This window comes from Carettochelys insculpta, chromosome 3 (genome assembly GCF_033958435.1).
Source record: "Carettochelys insculpta isolate YL-2023 chromosome 3, ASM3395843v1, whole genome shotgun sequence".
Taxonomy (NCBI): domain Eukaryota; kingdom Metazoa; phylum Chordata; order Testudines; family Carettochelyidae; genus Carettochelys; species Carettochelys insculpta.
Window position 1 is genome coordinate 208,301,767 of NC_134139.1, and position 15,902 is coordinate 208,317,668.

The following is a 15,902-nucleotide window of genomic DNA, read 5'->3' on the forward strand; positions in this document are numbered from 1 at the left end:
AGAAGACAGCAAGAATTCGCACTCTGGATAGTGGCTGCTTACCTATTTCGCCGCCCATGTCTCCTTTCTCTCCTTTCTGGCCTCGATCACCTAGGAAATGGAAGAAAGATTGTATCAGGTGGTGATAGGCTAAATTCATCACAGTGCCTCTGGCTCACAAACCAAATGGGCATAAAGCCAGAAAACTTTGTGGATAAAATATTCTAGACATATTATTAATTTCATGAGTTGTTTCCTGTTTGGCAACCAATACCAAATAGATAAAACCTACTGCTGTATTTCTTTCATCTCATATATACATACATATTTACACCTAGCCTGTGGAACTCACTGCTGCACGATATAATGGAAGCAAAGCTTTCATTTCACAAACGCACATATATTTACACGTAACCTGCGGCACTCACCACTACCAGACACGATAGACGCAAATAGGTTACTTCACAAGACTGAAAAGGATTTGGTGTTTATACAGAAAAGAACAGCTTCTCAGGCTACACATGACAGCATATGATCTGAGGGGGTCCTCAGCTGACTGCCAGCCAGGGTGAGGAAGAGATTTCTCTCTGTGACCCAGTATGACACAGTGAGATGCCTCACCAGCCTTCCGCTGGAGCACACAATCTGAACACGCATGAAAGGTGGTCCTGGAGCAATAATACAGCAGCTTTCCTCCCAAGGAAGATTTCAGCGGCGTGCAAACAGAAATCCCCTGCACCATCCAACACTCCTGGGAGAAGCAGGGCACTGAGGCAAGCCCAAATACCTCCACTCCCACTCCTATTTTGCTGGGCAAACCCCTTCACAGCACTTGTCTGAATGGATGGGTTGTTCTTCCTTCTCTCTGTGCCGCAGCTCATCCCAGAAGGCCTAATTTGAGATGCTGGCCTAGGCCCCGCCCCTTCTGCCCTTGGTCCCTCCCCTTCCAGGGCACGGAGCCAGGCCTCCCTCCCACTTTGCCTTGGGGCCCATGGTGGCTGTAGGTCCTGCTCTGTGCTCCTGCCCTTTCTCTAGGCATGTCCCTGGGGCCCAGCCGGAGGCATGCGGGGATGGCTGCCGAGAATCTTCCCGGCAAGGCGTGCTGGGCCTGGCTACACAAACACAGCTGACACAGGGCTGGGTGACAAAGAACTGATGCCAGATCACACAGCCCCTCTAACTGGGTCAGCCGAGAGTGTCACAACATCGCTTACATAAGCACAGCTGTTCCTGAGCGGGTGCGTCAGGCTTGTGCAAAGAGCGTGCGGCTGAAGCAGCTGGTGCTGGCTATATCAGAGGCACGGCACGGGCCTAGCCAGAGAATGGTGATACGCAGCTTCCTCGGCATTGCTGCCTATTCCATGTACCGCACCCGCAGCTCCCAGCCACTGCAGAAGTGTCCCAGCGAATGGGCTGCTCCGGCCAGCTGCCGACAGATGAAGTCCTGAGTGGAACTTGCGGGACAAAAGCTGGCATAGCCAAGATGCATCTAACATGCACTCATCTAGTGCGCTGGTGCGTACACACAACAGCCAGAGACGGGACCACCATATGCCCTACGAAAACCATCCCCTAGTCTGTCATCCCCACCAAGGTGCCCACTAATTTTTAAACAACTGTGTGTGGAATAAATTTTGTTATATGCACTGAGGTGTGTCCAGATGTGCACCACCCATAGAAACACAGCCTGCCGGGACTGAGGACCCCCTTGAGGTCCCTTCCATCCCTACATGTCTAGGTGTAACCCCATTGAACATGTAAGGGAAACTGAGGCACAGAGGCTCCACTTCTATTTCCTCCTGGCCAGGAGCACAGCAAGTGTGCCCTGCTTGGTGGCTTTCATAACCATTTGCCACTCATTAGCTCCATGATGGCTCACTCAGGAGCCCTCTACACCCCACTGCGTGACTGACCGGCTTTGCGTCCTTGGTCCAACATTGTTCGGGATCTTCTTTGCACTCCTCCTGAAGCACACCTTTGGGTCTTCAACAGAGGGGATCTTTTTGCACACAAGATCTGGTGGGAAACTGTTTAATCTTGCAAGGCTAAAAGCTAAGGTGTGGGAAGTCCTCATCAGAGACATGCTGTTCTCGGATGACGCTGCTGTCATGTCACACACAGAAGACCAGCTTCAGAAACTGCCGGATCAGTTCTCCAAAGCGTGCAAGGACTTTGGGCTTACCATCAGCCTAAAGAAGACAAACGTACTCGGTCAGGATGTTGCTAAATCCCCATCAATCAGCATTGACAACTATACGTTAGAGGTCGTCCACGAGTTCGTTTACCTCGGGTCCACCATCACTGACACCCTGTCGTTGGACACTGAGCTAAATAGGAGGATTGGAAAAGCGGCCACAACTCTGTCCAGACTCAGCAAGAGAGTGTGGAATAACAACAAGCTGTACACTCACACCAAAATGCAAGTCTACAGAGCCTGCATCCTCAGCACCCTCCTTTATGGCAGCGAGACTTGGACCCTGTATGCCCGCCAGGAAAAGAGGCTGAACGTCTTCCACTTGTGCTGCCTCAGGCGCATCCTTGGAATATCATGGAAGGACAGAGTGTCCAACACCGCCGTCCTCGAGCAAGCTGGAATCCCAACCATGCACACCCTCCTCAGGCAGCGTCGACTCCGCTGGCTTGGCCACGTCCACAGGATGAATGATGAAAGGATCCCAAAAGACATCCTGTATGGTGAGCTAGCCTCTGGCAAAAGACCTCCCGGACGCCCCCAGTTGGGTTACAAAGATGTTTGCAAGAGGGACCTCAGGGAGGTAGACATCGAGCTGGACAGCTGGGAGGAGCTGGCAGACGATCGCAGCAGATGGAGGCAGGAACTACACAAGGGCCTTCAGAAGGGTGAGATGAGCTAGCAGAGGAGAAGCGAGCCCACAGAAAGCACAGTAAGGACCTGCCAGACACCCATTACACATGCAACAGATGCAGCAGGGTCTGTCACTCTCGTGTGGGCCTTCACAGTCACAGTCAATGCTGCAAATGATGATCCCAAATGGAACTACGAAGGGCGCGATCCATAGTCTGCGCAGACTGAAGGATGCTACTACACCTAAGTTAAGCTAAGCACAGGCTGCAGGTTGTTTAGAGGTGGGAAGCAGCGCAGGGTCTGGGCATCATCTCCAGCATGTCCCTCCAGAGATGGCCTAGGTGCTGGGTGGATCATTCCTCTGCTTCTTAACCCCTTCTCCCTCTCGCCTGAGCTTCCCGGAGAGGAACAAATTACCCCTCCCATGTCCAGCATGCGGTGGGGGCAGGGAGGAGAACCCGGTAGGCGGTCCTTAGGGAAGCCCCACCTCCCTGCTGGGAATGGGAGGCAGTGGGGCTTGCTGTCCCTCGGCTCTTGGGAGGCAGCTGCAGATCTGAGTGACACCCTTTGCTAAGGGCAGCAGCAGCTTTCTGGGCCAGATCTCAGTGGGTGCAAATGCATGTCACTGGTGGGTCACAGCAGCTGGAGATCTTCCCCTCCAGTCGTCCTGGCTGCTCCAAGGAACGGACGCGGGAGAGGTCTCCAGGGTACCAGTCGCACAGCCAGGCTGGGAACCAAGCATGGGCCCATGTAGCCCAGAAACAGATGCTGGACTAAAATCTCCTCCGTGAGCCGCTCCCTCTCAGCCACATCCTTTGTCCGACAGGCCCGGGGCAAATGCCTCGTGCCCCACGCGGTTAGAGTCGCTTGCTCGGTTTAAAGGTCGTCTTCATCTTCTCTCTTGGACGAGCCTCTCCCAGGCAGCCCTTCCTCTCCTCGGCTCCTGCGAGACTTGTCTGCCCTCCTCTCCCTCTGCCCTCCCATTCCCCCACCTGTCTCCCTTAGCTCAGCGAGCTGTGAAAGTCCATGGACCTTCCCCCAACGTACACAGACGACCGGCCTGTCAGTTCTGTGAGGGCCAGACTCCTGTGTGCCGGTGTAACCGCCCACAGGCAGACTGGAACCTGGGACCTCGGGCACTTACTGCAGGAGCCCCTACAGCCACGGCTAAAAGCCAGCGCCCGCTCAGCTAAGGCTGGAGAGGACTCGGTCCTTCTCTGTGACGTGCTGTGAGTGCAGCTATGTGGGACAGTGACCCACACCCCAGGAGTACGGGTTACACTGGCGCCTGGCCAGCACAGGGCTGGGAAGTCACTCTGGGAGCTAGAGATCCAGAGAGAGCTGCAGGGTCAGTCTGTGTCCAGCAGCCTGCACAATAATCCCCTTGATATCCTTCTTCCGCCAGGAGGACAGTGGTGCTGTGGGCCGGTCAGACTTGTCCTGCCCTGGTTCAGCAGGGGTTAACCCCACCCTATGGGCAGAGGAGGCCCCGGGCCTCAGCCCCGCTCTGCATGCTCTGGCTGCCCCCAGCAAGAAAGGGAGCAACTCAGGTAAATCAGGGCTGACTGCTAACGAGGGAGGAGGCAGCCAGCCAGCACCGGCCTGGACAGTGCTGACACTCCAGGCCCTGGAAGCCACAAGGGAAGATGCCCGTGAGAGCTTGGAAATGCCGGGAATTGCCTGAATACAGGAGCCCCGAGGGGCCGGGGACACTCAGACCAGAATAATACGAGGGGAGGGAGGAAGGAAGTGGCCCCAGCGGGTGACTCATTGAGCTGGGTAGTGGCAGGTTGTTGGGGTGAGCCTGGCTCTCCCAGCCCCCTTCCTCTGGGGCAGGAAGAGAGCTGCGGCCTCTGCCCTGGGGTCAGGCCTCTGTATGGGAGGCAGGACCTGCTCGCACCTGGTGAGACGAAGGCTGATAGTGCAGAATACACGTCCCTGAGACGTGCTAGACACAGGGCACTTGTGCAAGCACACCCCGATAACAAGTGGGACCAGGACATCCCAACGTAAGGGTGGTACAAAAACATCCCCCGAGGGCCACAGAGACACACTGAGCCCTGCCCTCTTGCAAAAGAGGAGGTCAGGATGAGAGGACATAACCAGGCTGGATTGCCCCCACCCATGGTGCTCCCAGGCTGAGCTGCTACAGGTGGGGGCCGCTCTGGCTGTGCTGGAGCATGTGCCCTGCTAGGGCTGCTCCAACCCGAGCAGAGCAGGCCCTGTGTGCAGCAGGCGGGATTAGCTTCCCCAGCCACACCCCACACTCTCCCACTTAATCAGTTAAACCTCATGTTTAACCAGTTAACTAATCAAATGGGATTTTACATCCCTCAATTCTTGTCCAGCTTGTAACTTTACATTACACCAATCCTGGAGCAGAGGGGGTCACAAATGACATGCACACAGTCCCCTCTTCCAGCCCACGTCGAGGTCCTATTTCCAGGGCGCACCTCTGCCCTAGTGAGAGAGCTTCAGGCAGGGCACCCACGCTGCCCAGTGCATCTAACTTGTTGCTATTTGCAAGCCGCACCACCCACTTCCATCCTGAGATGGGCACTGCAGTGCTATCGACAACACAGGACTTCTTCAAAGACTGACCAAGGCTCACATGCCATGTACAACCTTCTGGCAGATGCTGGGTAACAACACCCCTCAGCAGCTCCTGCCAGAACAATATCACGTTTCTGTTTGCTGAAGTCCTAACTACAAAAGTTCCAACCAGCCCTAGGAACAGCTGCCAAACTTCTGCACTTGTCAGAGTTTCCTTCCAGCCTCTCCCAGGCTTTGGATGGGGTGAGGGGTGGGTTTTTTTCATGAGACCTTAAAGCCAAAGTCTTATCTGTTCTGCATTGTCTCGGGGGGAGTCGTGTTTCTCTGTAGCATCACCAATAATAAGCAGTCCTGTGGCATCTCAGAGACTAATACATGTGGGGAAAAGCCACTTCCTGGCCGTGTCCACACCAGCCCAAATCTTCGAAATGGCCATGCAAATGGCCAGCTTTGAAATCCCCTTATTCCTATCTGCTGATAGGAATAAGGGGATTTCGAAGTTCCTGGGGTCCTTTCGAAAAGGAGCCCCATTTGGATGAGCTATGCAGCAGTGAGCCATGGCAATTTCGAAGTGCCACAGCTGCCGGCATGCTAATGAGGCACTGAATACGTATTTCAGCACCTCATTAGGAATCTTCGAAAGGGTCATTTGCATTTGCATTTGCATGTCCATTTCGAAGATCTGGGCTAGTATATACGTGGCCCCTCAGATGAAAAGAGTCCAGAGTTTACATAGTGGAGGTGGGGGGAAAGAAAAAAAAGGGGGTTACCAGTCCCTTGTAGGGCCACTGACTGTAGCAAATTCAGTAGGGTGTGTCCCTTTCATGCGAATATTAAAGGTGGGGAAATTGCCCCTGTGCTTCATGAGATAGTTACAATCTCTGTTCAGGCCCAGGTTAAATGTGTTAAACTTGCAAGTGAATTCCAATTCCAATGTCTCTCTCTCCGAGCTGGTGGTAAAATCCTTTTGTAGAAATGGCTCCTTTGAAATCCATCCAGGGAGGTTAAAGTTTCCCCCACAGTAACAGAGAGAAAGCCAAGCTAGTCTATACACTATCAAAACAAAAAAGCAGTAAAGTAGCACTTTAAAGACTAAGACATAGTTGTGTTGGAAGAATTCCTTTAGACAGAGGCGGTGAAGGAAGGCTTCAAGGTCACCACAGAATTGTATTAAGCTGGTGGAGGAAGTAGGGCAGAACGAAAGACCCCGGTTAGTCTTTAAAGTGCTTCTTTACTGCTTTTTTGTTCCCCCACAGGTTTGTGTGTGTGCCGGTGCCTGATGTCGGCTTTATGTCCATTCACTCTTTGGCGCAGAAACTGTCCGGTCTGTGTGGTGTATGTGGAGGAGGGGCATTGTTGATACATGACAGCACAGATCATGGTAGTGGATGTGCAGGCATACGAACCCCTGCTGGTGTGGTTAGGTCCAGTGACGGTGTCGCTTGTATACAGACCTGGTGGTCCTACTAGTAAGAAAAAGGACTTGCCCCAGTGGTCTTGGCCAAAGTTTTGCCCCCCCCAACACCACAATGCAGCACAGGGAGCCTGGGCTGAGTGCTCCATGCCAGATGCGACTGCCTTTCAGCAGTGACAGGACTCTCACCAGCATACACAGAGGCAAAGCATTGTGTCAGTGAAAGGCTACGAGCATAGAAAACAGCCCTTCACTGAATGCTGGAACGGGGCTGGTGCCTCACACTGCTTCCTGGGAGCTCCAGCAATGACTATAAATAACGGAAATCTAGCAATTATCACCAGCATTTTGGCTCATTTATTGGAGATGGGCCTAGACCAGTCCCCCAGGTCTGAACACTCTTGGACTCGGGCTGTTTGGAGGCCAAGATCAGGAAGCTGGGGCCAATGTCACCAACCTCAGAGCCTGAGCCACTCGGCAGGACCATTTCAAGGGCACCAGTCAGAAGACGGATGAATAGATGGGACCCTGAGCATGGGAACCTGGGTGGTACTCTGGGGTTGTTCCACCATAGACACAGTGGGATGAGTTTGGGGCTGGATCAACACAGACCTGGCGGCTGGTGTCCCCAGGACAGCTAGAGCACCAGGAGCAGCAGGACAATTGTCCTGCCCAATATGCCTGCACCCATGCCTCCATCTTCACACCTTCTTGGTCTCCATGGCCCATTCAGTCCTTGACTGGAGACCGTCTCTCCTCCCGGCCAGCCAATGGCATACGGTGGAAGCTGGAAGGAGGAGGGGCTTGGCTCTGGCTTTTGAGGGACGTCGACTTGCCACCCGGAGCTGCACATCCCACCCAGGAACATTCTCGTTCCCCTGACCCAGTGAGAGGGAGGGTGGGGTATTCCCGCTCTGGCATTCTCCATTCCTGCTCTGCGCATGGATCTGTGACCCTCCCGGGGACCTGGTTACAGACTAGATGGTAGAGAAGGCCGGTTGTTTCTAACTAGCCCACTAAAGAGGGCAACGTTTACCTGCAATCACAGGGCTTCTTCGAGGGGCCAGATCAGATCAATCAGTCTAAGCCCCGGGCGGCAAAACGCCATTGACCATTGGCCTAATTGCCAGCAGCCCAGGGCCATCAGAAATCCGATCCAGGTGTACTTGACCTAATTGCTTACTCCCCAGTGGGTAACGAGCCGCCCTGCCCCCACAAACGCTGGGTGTGCCGGCCAAACGACACATCCCCCTCTGAGTCCAACAGCGCAAGACTCTCATTAAACCAGGCACCCACACTCTCAGAACATTAGACCGGCCACACAAGCATCAGACGAGCGACCAGCCCAGGTACTTCAAAGGGAATGAGCAGAAGAGGGAACCCTTGAAGGGCCCATCTCCATCACCAGTTCCCAGCTTCTCTACCAAGATGAAGATCACGTAAGTGCCTGGTGGATGGACAGGCAGATACTGCTGCAGTGCGGGACAAGCTCATGACTTTTCCCACCTTGCTTGCTGCTCTGTTCTGACAACCACGTTTGAGATCTGGACTGACCTTAGGAACAAGTCACTTCCTGTCCCCAGTGCATGAACCCTGGAGGTAGCTTGCAAGGGCCTATGATGCCTTTGGTAGGTAAGTCACCATCTATCAAGCCAGTACGAGCAGGGGAAAGAAACAGCCCCCATCCTGTTATTTCTGCAAAAATGAGGTGGATTCCCAAAGCCCTGAGCATCAAACTGGAAACCCTTTACCCAGCTGAGAATGAGCCTGAGCTCAAGGCATGCAGCATTGCCTGTGGTCTGGTTTTAGTAAATGACCGATCCTCACACCAGAGGTCACTCGTAACACTGCTGAAGATGGTGGGATGTGGGGCTGAGACTGTGCTCGGGGAGGTCCGCAAGGAGTGGAAGGCTGGGCATGGGAAGAGGAGAGACCTTTGGAAGGCGTTTCTCAAACATTGTCTCGCACACCCGAAAAACTTGTCCAGATGTGAGAAAAACAAACCCCTCTATTTTGGCAGCCGTCCCGGATCCTCGGCTGCAAGTCCCAGCGTAATACTTCCTGACAGGCCCACGCTGAAGTTGTTAAGCCACATACAGGACAGTTTAATGTATTTATTTTATGGGTGCAGGTTCAAACCGCAACTCGAACAACACCGTCCTGTCCAGAGCCTGTGATATTGGATTCATCCCTTGCAAAGCTGAGCTGCTCCTTCCGCTGGGCAAAGTTTGTTTTCATGCGGATTTTGGCCTGGAACGGGCTAATCAACTTGGACAAACATTTAGGAGGCTGAGGACTCAAACGCTGCCTCTCTCATTGGCCTGGGAGCACAGGAAACATGTGCATTTAATAACACGCTCCAGGGCGAGGAGGGGAGTGTTTGCCTGGGACCGAAGGAAAGGTTAATTCTTTACTTCTCAATGCTTTCTGCCTGTCAAGCTGTGATTTGGCAACAGTCAAGGAGACAGATCGACTGTCCCCCACTCGCAGAGAGGAAAGGAAACCACAGCCCATGATGATAATGGGGGCTGTGCTGGGTGTGGGATTGGCTTCCGGCCATGTTGTAACCACCGACTGCCAGCATCTTTGCGCTATCAGGGGCTGCGGCCGTCCCCGGGAAGGGTGGCGCTCGGGGAGAAGACAGAGGGCGGTGAGGATCAGCTGAGCTGCTGCTGGAGACAGGCTGATGGTTCCCATGTTGAGCCCCCACCTTGTGACTACGTGAGAACATGCTGCCCACCCAGCGTGGAGGTGGCACAGCTGGGCATGCGGAAGCCCAATGTCCTTAGGGTCCTGTTTGAGCCCCAAAAATCTCCGTGAGGAGAAGACAAGCTGGAGCTGCCACAGCCCATGCTGCTGTTCTCTTCTTTCTTCGGCTTGTTGCCCTGCCTTCTTCTCTGCCCCTTCCTTTCAGGTCCAGCACGCCTGGCCGAGGGCAGGGCCCAGCCTGTGAGAGCCCTGCGGTCCGTTTCAAGCTGTGTGCAAGCTGAGAAAGAAACGCATTGTGGTTTTCTGCACATACCTGGGAGCTGCCTCCAGTTCCTGTCCACGGTTCCCTCTCATTTTGTCCATCCCTGGGGCGGAATAAATTTTGTTGTGCACACGGTGGCAGGTGCGGATGTGCACTACCCAGGGCCACACCCACTCCCAGCTGTGGGCGCTCTGCTAGTCAGCTGGGTGGCACCTGAATCTCTCCTGGGTGGCCGCCCGAGCACTCAACTTACAGGGAACCCTGGTCCTGTCCCCGCACAGACATGCCAAAGTTTATGGCACCTTTGTTCTTTTCAAGTGAGAGGGAACCATGGAGTTAAAACAGCAACTCACAATGTCCAGTGCTCTCCACCTTCCCCACACTGCCCAAACACCACCTAGTCCCAGCAGGCACCGAACCGCCAAGGCAGCCCTCGGAGCACAGAAGTCCTCCAAAGGCAAGATGAGGGTGATCAGGGGATGGCAGTGCAGAGAACAGATTCTCAGGCTTGTCAAACCAGATTAGGTCTGGTAGGTGGTTGGCAAAGCTAATCCAGTGACGACGGTGCGTGGGGTTGCCCTCATTCTGCTTTTTATAGGACAGCCCTCGACGCTGAGGATCAAAAAATCAAAGAACACTACAGCTGGAAGGGACCTCGAAAGGTCATTGAGTCCAGCCCCCTGCCCTGACAGCAGGTCCAAGCACGGCCGAAATCATCCCCGATAGATGTCTATCTGACTCGCTCTTAAGTGGTGATGGAGATTCCACAACATCCCTCGTCCTGAAATACCCCTGGGCCCGAAGCAGCCTCATTCAGTTGTGGCATGGATGGAGCAAGGTGAAACCCTAGATCTGCTGGGGAAACCCTTTTGCGTCCTGTTTGTCTGGCTGCTGCCTGCACAGCCCCTCTGCTCTAGAACCACAACTCTTGCCGCATGTTTGCCGCATGACGACAGAGCCAGCAGGCCCCTGCATGGAGGGAGGTGTGTTTCAAGTATCTCCCCTCTCCATGCTTTTGAGGAACACTAGCCAAAAACTCAAAAAGCAATAGCAAACTGTTTTTTTAAGTACATTAGAAGTAGGAAGCTTGCTAACCAGCTAGTGGGGCCCCTAGACCATCAAGGTACAAAAGGAGCAATTAAGTAAGATAAACCAATTTGGAGAGACTAAATGATTCCTTTGCTTCAGTCTTCATGGCTGGGGATGTTAGGGAGATTCACAGAGCTGCGTGCCCACAGTGGTACCTGCTCAGTGGGAGCCATCCAGGCCGCTACCAAGTTCTGTTAGTAAGTTCTGTTACTCCAGTCTGATGCCTCTGGCTCACAAGGGACTGGGAATCCCACAGAAGTGTGTACAGAAAAGGCACACACCAGCCGCCAGCTTCACTGCACATGTGCCACATTGGGGGGCGGAGACCTCAGGACTGGCTCCTGCCAGCCCTCAGCCTCAGGACACAACAAAAACGATTCACGGGCTGGAGCACAAGACCTGTGAGGAGAGGCTGAGGGATCTGGGCTTGTTTAGTTTACGGAAGAGATGACTGAGGGGTGATTTAATAGCAGCCTTCAACTTCCTGAAGGGGAGCTCTAAAGAGGAGGGTGAGAAACTGTTCTCAGTGGTGTCAGATGGCAGAACAAGGAGCAATGGTCTGAAGTTACAGAGGAGGAGGTAGTAGGCATCCTTCAGTCTACATAGACGATGGATCGCGTCCTTTATAGTTTCAATTGAGGGCTTCATTTACAGCGTCTACTGTGACTATGAAGACCCACACGAGCGTGACAGTCCTTGCTGCATCTCTTGCAGATGTGGTGGGTGTCTGGCAAGTCCTTAGTGTGCTTTCTGTGCGCTCGCTTCTCCTCTGCTAGCTGTCTGATCCTCATCTCGCCCTTCTGAAGGCCCTTGTGTAACCCCTGCCTCCATCTGCTGCAGTCGCCTGCTAGTTCTTCCCAGTTGTCCAGCTCGACGTCTACCTCTCTGAGGTCTCTCTTGCAGACATCTTTGTAGCGCAACTGGGGGCGTCTGGGAGGTCTTTTGCCAGAGGCTAGCTCACCATACAGGATGTCTTTTGGAATCCTTCCATCATGCATCCTGTGGACGTGGTCAAGCCAGTGGAGCCGACGCTGCCTGAGGAGGGTGTGCATGGCTGGGATTCCAGCTTGCTCGAAGACGGCGGTGTTGGTCACTCTTCCCTTCCATGATATTCCAAGGATGCGCCTGAGGCAGCGCAAGTGGAAGATGTTCAGCCTCTTTTCCTGGCGGGCGTACAGGGTCCAAGTCTCGCTGCCATAAAGGAGGGTGCCGAGGATGCAGGCTCTGTAGACTTGCATTTTGGTGCGAGTGTACAGCCTGTTGTTACTCCACACTCTCTTGCTGAGTCTGGACAGAGTTGTGGCCGCTTTTCCGATCCTCCTATTTAGCTCAGTGTCCAAGGACAGGGTGTCAGTGATGGTGGACCCTAGGTAAATGAACTCGTGGATGACCTCTAACGTATAATTGTCAATGCTGATTGATGGGGATTCAGCCACATCCTGACCGAGTACGTTTGTCTTCTTTAGGCTGATGGTAACCCAAAGTCCTTGCACGCTTTGGAGAACTGATCCACAGAAGAGGAGGAGGTGTAGGTTAGATATTAGGAAAAACTACTTCCCCAGGTGACTGGTGAAGCACTGGAATGCGTTGCTTAGAGAGGTGGTGGATTCTCCATCCCTAGAGGTTTTAAGTCCCGGCTGGACAAGGTCCTGGCTGGGATGACTTAGTGGGGGTCGATCCTGTTTGAAGCAGGGAGCTGGATTAGATGACCTCCTGAGGCCCCTTCCAGCCCTGGGATTCTGTGATTCTGTGACACCAGAGGAAGGAGAATTTCTCTTAGCTGCAGGCACATTAGCACTTATGCCAGAGATGGGCAACCGAGGCAGGTGTGCAGGCTGCAGGAATGACTTTCCTTCAGCTCAGTGCGCCGCAAGGTTGTTGCCACCGAGACAGTCTCCTGGGATAGGGCAGTTTTGCTAACTGCGCTGGCGTACCTGGCGCTTGCAGGGTGAGCCGTCTGAACTGTAGCACAGAGGGAGCACGTGGCTCTTACGGTCAAGGCGCTCCACGTGTCCTTGCTTTACGTGTCTGTCACTTTAGTAGTATGCCCGGAGGGGAAAAACCTGTGCAGATAGAAACCAGCGGAATCTGGCAACTCTGAACATGGGCAACAGCAAACAGAATGTCTCATGGGCCCCACGCAGAACCCAAAGGGATGTGACAGGTTTACCCACCTTTGGCTTATGCCCTCTATGGGCCGGGAGAGGGTGGCAGAAGCAAATGAGCAGGCACCTTGCCCATGATTAGCCCGTTGCAGACGGCTGAATATTCACCTGGCAGGCAAAGCCCCATCAACCTAACCCAGGCTTGCTGAGTTACCAGGGGTTGGTTCCAAGCCTCAATGCAGCCAGTTCTGACTCATTCAGGGGAAAGCCAAGGAAATTCTCCCTCCCCTGGCTCCCCACCTTCTCTGGCTGCAAAACAACCAGCCCCCCAGGAATTCATTTGCCCGCTGCCCCCTTCCCCAGAGAATCAGAGCTGCAGAAGAACTAGCTGGTACCATCTGCAGCAGCCCCTATCTGTTCTTCTTTGCGTTGCATTAGGAGGGTGTCAATACACAGGGCGTTTTCTTTACCATGGGCTGCAACCAGTGCTGCCTCTAATTTGTCCATCCATAGCAGAATAAATTTTGTTATGTGCACTGAGACAGGCATGGATGTGCACCACCAATAGAAACACAGGCTGCCCACTGTGGGTATTCTGCTAATTAGCTGGGCCGCACCTAAATCTCTCCTGGGTGGCTTACAGGAAACACTGGCTGCAGCTCTGACCTCTTGGTGTGGCGCCCTCCCCCTTTGGGCCATTTCTCCCATAAATCTCTCTTCCACATTGCTTCTCTTCCCTGTGGGGCAGGGCTTCCTTCTGCTTTGCTCATGGCCCAGCGGGGTAGAGGTGTTCTGGCCAGAGGAGGTCCCTCTTGCAGAGATGAACATAAGAACGTAAGAACGGCCAGACTGGGTCAGACCAAAGGTCCATCTAGCCCAGTATCCTGTCTGCCGACAGTAGCCAATGCCTGGTGCCCCGGAGGAGGTAAACTGAAGACAATGATCAAGCGATTTGTCTCCTGCCATCCATCTCCCACCTTTGACAAAAGGCTAGGGGCACCATACCTTACCCCTTGCTAATAGCCATCTATGGACCTAACCTCCAAACATTTATCGAGCTCTTTTTTAAACTCTGTTAGGCTACGTCTACACGTGAAGCCTACATCGAAATAGCTTATTTCGATGTAGCAACATCAAAATAGGCTATTTCGATGAATAACGTCTACACGTCCTCCAGGGCTGGCAACATCGATGTTCAACTTCGATGTTGTGCAGCACCACATCGAAATAGGCGCAGCGAGGGAACGTCTACACGCCAAAGTAGCACACATCGAAATAAGGGTGCCAGGCACAGCTGCAGACAGGGTCACAGGGCGGACTCAACAGCAAGCCGCTCCCTTAAAGGGCCCCTTCCAGACACAGTTGCACTAAACAACACAAGATCCACAGAGCTGACAACTGGTTGCAGACCCTGTGCCTGCAGCATGGATCCCCAGCTGCCGCAGCAGCAGCCAGAAGCCCTGGGCTAAGGGCTGCTGCCCACGGTGACCATAGAGCTCCGCAGGGGCTGGAGAGAGAGCATCGCTCAACCCCTCAGCTGCTGGCCACCATGGCGGACCCCGCTATTTCGAAGCTGCGGGACGCGCAATGACTACACGGTCCCTACTTCGACGTTGAACGTCGAAGTAGGGCGCTATCCCCATCTCCTGATGAGGATAGCGACTTCAACGTCTCGCCACCTAACGTCGAAGTTAACTTCGAAATACCACCCGACGCATGTAGCAGTGACGGGAGGTATTTCGAAGTTAGTGCCGCTACTTCGAAGTAGCGTGCACGTGTAGACACGGCTTTAGAGTCCTGGCCTTCACAGCGTCCTCTGGTAAGGAGGTCCACAGGTTGACTGTGCGCTGTGTGAAGAAAAACTTTCGTTTATTAGTTTTGAACCTGCTACCCATTAATTTCATTTGGGGTCCTCTAGTTCTTATCTTTTGAGAACAAGTAAATAACTTTTCTGTGTTCACTTCCTCCACAGCATTCATGATTTTATATACCTCTAGCAATATCACCCCTCAGTCTCCTCTTTTCTAGACCGAAAAGTCCCAGTCTCTCTAGCCTCTCCGCATATGGGATCCCTTCCAAGCCCTTAATCATTTTAGTTGCCCTTTTCTGAACCTTTTCTAACGCCGATATATCTTTTTTGAGGTGAGGGGACCTACAGCACTGGAGCCAAGGACACAGCAGAATGTCCTAAAACACCTGGACGCTTCTCGGCATCCCCTTTACAAGATTAGGACAAGAGGTGTGAGGCTCACCAGCCTCCCCTGGGATGAGCCCCCCCATCTCTGTCTGGGCCAGAAAGAGTTTCTCCTCGGGGCAGATGATTCTCTAAGTGCCCACTGGAGGGTTTTTTTCACCTCCCTGGCTCCTGTTCGAGACAAGGCATGAGACTAAATGACAATTGTTCTGTTTCTGTGTCAGGGGTTGTCTGGTTGTATGGGAGGAGTGTATTGTACACCACCAACCCTGCATGACCCCTGCTTCACATACACGCCTTACACAAAGCAGGAGAGAGCACGTCTCACTCACGGGGCCCTGGCTTGAAATGACTGCTTTCACCTTCTGCATCTGTAAGGCCAGCATTTTCCTGCAGACACAGCAGCCAAAGACCCACACACCCCCTGTGCTCCCCTCAGGGAGACCTGACGTTTGTTCTTTCTTGGCTTCCCATAAGCTGAAAGAAACGTCGTTGGCGTCAGGGTGTGCAGGTTTTGGAAACATGCCAGTTTCTGCCAGGCATTTTTGTGGGCATGCGATTTTTCAGACAGGCGACCTACTCATTTGCTGTGCTAAAACAGGAACGTCGACTCTCAGCTCTACCCTGGCATCAAAATAACGGCTTAGGCTCGGGGATCTCACACTTCTTTTTAACCTGGGCTGTAACAAGCCTCTTCAAAATCACAGGAACCCCAAAAGCGGTGGCAGAAAACCGCCCCAGTCGGAGGCTAGCTGGGAAGTGTGGGAGCTGCC

At 53.4% G+C, this 15,902-nt stretch overlaps 1 protein-coding gene across 2 annotated transcripts in view; it reads right to left on the reverse strand.

Moving 5' to 3' along the window:
* The window catches only part of SCARA5 (scavenger receptor class A member 5), a 122,477-nt gene that overhangs the window by 29,418 nt on the left and 77,157 nt on the right, over positions 1–15,902 (reverse strand). For both annotated transcript variants that reach the window (XM_074991513.1, XM_074991512.1), the window contains one exon: positions 43–90. In XM_074991513.1, coding sequence (XP_074847614.1) covers positions 43–90 — 48 coding nt within the window. The remainder of the gene's footprint in view (positions 1–42; positions 91–15,902) is intronic.